This window comes from Gavialis gangeticus, unplaced genomic scaffold (assembly GCF_001723915.1).
Source record: "Gavialis gangeticus isolate Ggan-Ray unplaced genomic scaffold, GavGan_comp1, whole genome shotgun sequence".
Lineage (NCBI taxonomy): Eukaryota > Metazoa > Chordata > Crocodylia > Gavialidae > Gavialis > Gavialis gangeticus.
In genome coordinates, this window is record NW_017729030.1 from 64,672,300 (window position 1) to 64,679,405 (window position 7,106).

Consider the following 7,106-nt stretch of genomic DNA (forward strand, 5'->3'; position numbering starts at 1 on the left):
CCGCCCCGCCCCGCCCCGCGCTGCGTGCTCCGGGCTCCCTACGCGGGTGGCAGCCAACGCCGCGGCCATGCACCGCCTGTGCCTGAGCCGTTTGCTGCTGGTTGGGGCCCAGGCCCGGGCCCGAGTTCTTGGTGCCCCGCTCAAACTGTGGCCCAGGCTGCGCTGCCGGTCACTGCCTGCCGGGCTGGCCTCCATGCCGTGGGACCACCTGGGGGCTGCCAGCAACGAGGAGGAGTTTTTCGTGTTCTCAGAATACCTGCCGGAGAAACTGGAGGAGCCATGGGGCATTGAGGTGGCGCCGAAGAAGCCCCCCCGGAAGAGGCAGTACCAGGAGCGGAGGGAGCACAGGCCAGCGGGGCAGCCGGATCCATCTGTGCCAACCAGCGGCGTGAGCTGCTCAGGCTGTGGGGCAGAGCTGCACTGCCAGGACCCTGCCATGCCAGGCTACATGCCCAGCGAGAAATACCTCTCCCTGCTGGGGGAGCCTGAGGGCCAGGGAGGGCTGCGGGACGCTGTGTGCCAGCGCTGCTGGCTCCTGGTGCATCACCAGAAGGCGCTGCGCCTGGAGGTGTCGTGGGACCAGTACCGCAGCCTGGTGAGCTCTGCCCTGCGCCAGGCACCCCGCCACGGCCGTGCCCCGCTGGTGCTCTATGTGGCTGATGTACTGGACCTGCCCGACACAGTGCTGCCCAACCTACCCGAGCTGCTGGGCCCCACCATCAACGTAATGGTCCTGGGCAACAAGGTGGACCTGCTGCCCCCGGACTCGCGTGACTACCTGAAGCACTTTCGAAAGCAGCTGCTGCGTAGCTGTGCCCAGGCAGGCATCCACCCCCTCACCAAAGGCGTCAGCAATTCGGCAGGCAGGCAGCACCTGGTGGACATGCACCTGATCAGCGCCAAGACGGGTTATGGGGTGGAGGAGCTGATCTCCAAGCTGCAGCGCTCCTGGAAGTGCAATGGGGATGTGTATCTTGTGGGTGCCACCAACTCGGGCAAGTCCACCCTCTTCAACACCCTGCTCCAGTCCGACTACTGCAAATCTAGAGCCTCAGAATTGATCAACAGAGCCACCATCTCGCCCTGGCCAGGTCAGAGCTGGGGACTTGTGTCGGTTGTCCCATTGCGCTGCAAGCTTTTCTGGGCCAAGTTGGCTTTGGGTTTTATTTTCTATTTGTTTTGTTGTTACTTGCCTCCCTGAACCAATGGCGGATGCATTGGAGGGTATTATGGGATAGGTCACTCTAGATATACTCTGTTCAGTGCTCTCCTTCTAAAGCAGGGTGTCAAACTCATAGGGCCCCACAGGCTAGATGAGCATCCCTGAGCTAGTCTATGGGCCAGGCTGGGACCAACCAACCCCCTGTGGAGTGGCTGTAGCACCAGGTCCAGCCCCACACAACATGCACCAGCCACTGGGGCTGGATTGTGGCACATGCTGAAGGAAGCGTGGGAGGTCAGTTTGGGGTGCTACTGGGCTAGATAGACCACTAGTCTGACCCAATGTGGAACTTACTTATGTTGAAGGCCACCCACCAGGACCCTATTGTGCAAGATGCTGCACGAACTCAGAACATACAGACAGCCCAGTAATATGGCCCAGCCTATGGCCTGTCTTTTATCCTGACTCTCCTTACGTTTGTCTCCTATTATGTGGTTTGTTTGTTTTTTGCCAGTGGACCCCTTCCTTGTGCAGTGCACAGGAAGGAAAGCAGCGCTGCAAGGATTGTGTAGCGGTGATGCAGGTGGCTGTGTGATTTCTGGGTCCCTTGCTTCAGAAATTGGAAGGTATCCAATTAGTGAAGCAGAAGAAAAGGAACGGCTTAGTGGTTCTGGCAGTTGAAAACTGGATCCCATCTAAGGACTTCCTCTGTGATACTAGTACTGATATTTAAACCAAGATGTTCACTGTTGAACACTAATCATGCATCATTCTTGGTTGAGTTACCTGGACCTTGATATGTAGAATTGTTGGGCACTTCCCTTAGTTAGTTATAACTTTGCATGGAAAGCGTTACATAATGCTACAGACGGAAAAAAGCTGGACCCTTCTCAAAGTAGACATCCATAGTAGTAGACGCTTGGTTACTTTTCCTTCATCTCTGCCTCAGGTTCTGATCTGTAAATTGGAAATAATACTACCCTCTTTTTTTCATAGAGTTGTTGTGAATATAGATTCACAAATGTTTGCAAAATACCTTTGGAAGTGCTCAAGAGAAAATGTGTAACTCTGTGTTCAGTGCAGGCTTTGGATGCTGTGTAATAAATAAAGGTTACAGCTGCACAAGTAACCAAAGAAACATACAGCTACCCAGTCAGTGGGTATCATCTAACATGGACAGTGAATGAGGCAAGGGACCAATGCAAAAAACAGGATGTGATAGATATGACATACTGCATACACACTGGGGAATAAATTAAGGTTGGACAAGAAACCTTAATTCTGGCACTTCCTAATATTTTAGTGTTCTTGGCCTGTCATTCAGTATTCAGTCTCTTCCTGTCCTGTCCCTTTGTACCTGTGTGCATGTGTCTGACTTACAGTGCTGAAGGCAGAGGGTGGAGATGCACCCTATAGACTAACTAAATCAGAGATGTATAAGTTTTGTAAGATGCCTGTGACTTGCTGCAGGAGTTTTTGCTGAAGGGCCTCGCCTGAGATTGGGTTACAGACTTATGTGAAATGCTGCCTGCTTGTGTGATGCTTTCAGCTTCTCCAGAAATTCACAAGAAAAGATTCTGTACTTCGCAGCTCCCACGTTGAGCAGTCAGCACCTCCTGCATCTCCAGGAATTGTTCACAGGCATTCCTCTCCCAGGCAGTGTCACCAGAGCCCCCACCTCCCTCATCCCAGGCCTTCATGGGAAGCAGCACTTGGGGATCCATCACCACCACTTTTTCCTTTCCCAGGCTTGCTGTGGCATGGAAGGGTAGGGAGGGAAGAAAGATGACCTGTAGAGCTTTAGAAATGGAGTATTCTATTTAACTTTTAAGCCTGGTAGTTTTAAGTCAGGATAGAGACCCTTAAATATGTATCTGGTCCTTCAGTGATGTGGATTTTTTGACATTGGCCTAGACTTGAGCATATTATGTAACTTTGCCAAACACGTGATGCTGTCTACTTGGGAGAAAGCAATATGTTTGCCTGCATTATCCAATAGTAAGCAGTGTGCATTGAAACAGAGCTCCCCCACTTTTGATTTTGTTACTGAGTGGATTTGACCCTTCTGAAGAAAAGTATTCTGATGTCTTAGGTAGGGCGGGAGCTCAAGGCACTTTATATAGGGTAGATGAGAGAGGTGCAGAAGTAACTGTGCCAACTTGGCAGTTTGTCTCGTATCTACTTATTCCTGGTGCGAAGATAGTTCTGTTCCTAGGCTCATTCAGACCTTTGCCTTCATGCTAAGGCCCTCAGTAGTGATTTCAGAGACCAGACCTTGGTAGGGAATACTGTTTTCATTTCAGAGACTACTGGTTTGCTATCCATCTGTCATATCTTGGTCAGTGTTATTTACCTCCAAAAATGTTGACCTCCCCTCCTCCCCAGCTTCTTTCAAAATGTCACTTTGCAATTTTATTTTAATACATGTTAATATATATGGCTGTCTACACTGGGCTTTTAAAACATGTTGGCTAATGAATATGAAAAAAAAACAGTCTTCTGTTCCTAGTCTCAACAAAACTACAGTGCTTTTCAGAAAAAAGTAACTGGAAGCAAAATACGTGTTTCTTAAGAAACGTCACGTTTTACTTTTTATAAACTTGATCCATTACTTCTTCAAAAATTTTTATAGGCCATTTTGGAAAAACAAATACCCATAAATAATAAGTATGATAATAGCAGGAGAAGTAAGCTTTTAATGGTTAAGTACACATCCTAGAATTCTGCCTTTTTTTTTGCATTTGTACCATGGCCCCACACACAGGTAATTCTTCTTGCTAAAATGTCAGGTTCTTGGGTGCTATCTCTATATGACATGCACCAGAGTATGAAAGGGTTCAAAACTAATCTGTAGTTCCAGGTTTCCCTTTCTTTTAGTCCCACTAACACATTCCTGCACTAATAACAGAAGTCCGCACAGAATTTGCTGGAGCCCTTCGTATATGCCACAGTAGTTGTTGCAGAGAGATGTGTGTGCAACTCTTACATGTGATTTTTGAATGAGATTTGTTTTATAGCCAACTCTTCAACAGCTCTTGTCCCTAAAAATCCATAAGAGTTTTGGTTTGACTTAAATTTATTGAAGATGGCTTCTAGCAATCACATTAAGTGACTTGGTACTAAATATGTTTTGGCAACATTTAATCATGGTGAGCTAATATGATGGTAACTGGAGAGCACTATCTGTCTGTGCTATTTGCTAACAGTCCAACTAACATGATTGCTGAAAATGACTATCAAACACGGTAAAATTTCACTGAGCTGATCCTGGCCAGTGTGACTGGTCATTTCTGAGTACAGCTATTAGCTGTTCTGTTAGCTGACTTTAACTTTCTCATTGTATGCCTGTTCCTTTTTTGTGCAGAAAATTGAAGCAGTTACATAACCTGCAAATATTTATGGTCAGGAGGCTTTTTTCCCCTCTTTTTCAGGCGTAATATCGAAGTGTGTTTTTCTACTGAACTCATGTTGTGTTGATGTAGTCGTATGTTTGGATGGTGTGGATTTTGTTTTTTAGGAACGACCTTAAACCTCCTGAAGTTTCCACTTATCAACCCTACTTCTGACAGAATATTCAGAAGGAAGGAGAGACTAAAAGCAGAAGCAGAAAAAGATGAAGAGCAACTTAGTAGCGATGAAAAAAAAACCTTGAATTACTTTAAAAAGCAAGGCTACTTAATAGGTGAGTGTTATTTATGGGAAAAGTATTGATACTTTATCTCAGATGCAAATGATGCATTACTTCACTGTATAGTAGATTAGACAGGGGTTCTAATTTCTGGCATATGTAAGACCTATGATCATGTTCTGTAACTCAGCTAATATTTGAAAGGCTCCTAGTAAGACTGCTTGTGCAAGTAAAGGGAAATAAATGAGGCATGGCCTCAAAATATCATAGCTGCATAGCAGTCTTGAACTACAGACCACTTTTCCATAGAGAGAGTTCAGTGTGGAAAGCAGAATCTTTCTTGAAATTTCTTACAAACGCACGCGGAGTTTGTAATAGCTGCAAAAAGAAGGCTTTATTCTGCAAAGATGCACATCCTCAAATACACATGAGCAGCTCTGTCAAACACTTGTTTAGAAAGGCTCTAAATATTAAAGACAATCTGGATTACAAGTATTGGTACCATGCTGAGCGTAATGGAACTCACATTGGCTCCCCTGTAGGTAGCTGTAACACACAATGGGCAAATCTACATGAGACCTTTACTGCAGAGCTGACCAATTAGCTCCGTAGTAAAATGTCACCATCTAAACATGCAGTGCTTTTAGGATGGATTAAACTAATTAATTCCTCTGGAAAGTACTGCCAGATACAAGTACTATCACACAGCGGAGTTATTTACTCCACCACAACACACATGTAGATACGAATGGAGCTGGCTGGGGCATGAGGGTGCTTCAATGCAGGGGTTGCCTGGTGGCTAGCCCCACAGTGAAGCACACTTGTGCCCCAGCCAGCCCTACTGCAGCATATTAAGCCAGGCCAGAGCAGCCCTGGGCTGGCAGGCTGAGCCCCAGGACTCCCTGCCCAGTCGCACACCCAGGAACAATAAACTCAGTGCCAAGGTTTATTCAGGCTTGCTAATTGCACATGTAGATGCATTCAGTATTGCCGAAATCAAGTTACGGCAATAATGCTGTGGCAATAATAATGTCTGTCCTTTTTTTACTGAACAAGAAAAATATTAAAATGCAGAAATATAAAGTAACTTTTAAATATTCTGCCTTGGAAGTATTTAAAATTGTAATCATTAATCACATAATATTGAAATTACTTTCTTACATAGTATATAGTTATTTTTTAGGTCTGTACGGAAGAAAGAATGCAAAGAACAAAGCTTTTAAAATATATTTTTTCCTTTTAATTTAGGAAGAGTAGGGCAGACATTTGAACAACGGAAAGCTGAACCTGTCATTGACTTCGACCCCAATACACTCTCTTTTACCATGGAAGAGGAGCCTGTGGTTTCAATTACCAAGCCTAAAGAGAGAGAGGAATTTACTTACAGTGAAGTGAAAGATGCTCGCTGGTGTTTTGATACGCCAGGGATTGTAAAGGAAAACTGTGTAAGTGCTCTGTTAACATTTGGGAAGGTCTGTATTTGCAAGAGAGGAGTGCTGTCCTAGCCAACTTTGATTACAAGAGATTTTTCATACTGTAACGGACTAAAATAGTCTTTCTTTCAGATATTCATTTAGGGCATCTTTATACATGCTCTAGGGTAGGGGGCCTTTTAATTAGAGCGGGTCTTGGGAGTTGCTCTAATTCAAACACCTACAGTGTCTCATGTATTCAGCATCCCACGCTTCAAAATGGCAGTGGGGCACTTTAAAAAAAATTAACTTCCTGAGCTTTAGTTAAAGTACCTCCACTTTCATTTTGAAATGCAGGGTCACTGAATACTCGATGCGAAGGCTGCTGGAGCATTCTAATTAGAACTCATTGGAGCAAGTGTCAGGCACGTGTATTAGGTGCCCTTGGTAGTGACACTGTGTTAGAATATGTATCCAATATGTATTGAAGTAAAGCAATGAGACCTGTTTACAGAAAAAAAATAATCTTACTGACCATGCTCTAATAGTAGTGCCCTGAACATTTTACAAGGTTTGTTGTTCCTAATGTACATTTGGACTAGCCAGCATCTATAACCATGTGTCTCAACTGGGCGTAGCCCTGGCTTTCATAGATAATTTTTTTTAAACAGTTATATTCTAGGCCTGTGCGAAGTGGCTGGTATTTGCTTCAGCCGATTCGGGAAACAGTGATTTGAATAACCATCCTGAATAGATTCGGTCAAATCTGATTCAGAGATTCGGCCGCTGCCAAATCGGCTAAATTGCTCAATTGGGCAGGCCCCATCCCCCGCCTGCTGTCCCCCGGCAATGGCTGCCCTGCCCAGTCCCAGCCTCCCAGCTCTTTAAAAAAAAAAAAAAAAAA

At 45.3% G+C, this 7,106-nt stretch overlaps 1 protein-coding gene across 1 annotated transcript in view; it reads left to right on the top strand.

Annotated features, from left to right (window-relative positions):
- Positions 1-7: 7 nt before the first annotated feature.
- The window catches only part of NOA1 (nitric oxide associated 1), a 22,003-nt gene continuing 14,904 nt past the window's right edge, over positions 8-7,106 (top strand). Inside the window, exons 1-3 of the mRNA XM_019522294.1 lie at positions 8-1,091; positions 4,680-4,844; positions 6,039-6,235. Of these exons, the coding sequence (XP_019377839.1) occupies positions 68-1,091; positions 4,680-4,844; positions 6,039-6,235 (1,386 nt within the window). The 5' untranslated portion in view covers positions 8-67. The remainder of the gene's footprint in view (positions 1,092-4,679; positions 4,845-6,038; positions 6,236-7,106) is intronic.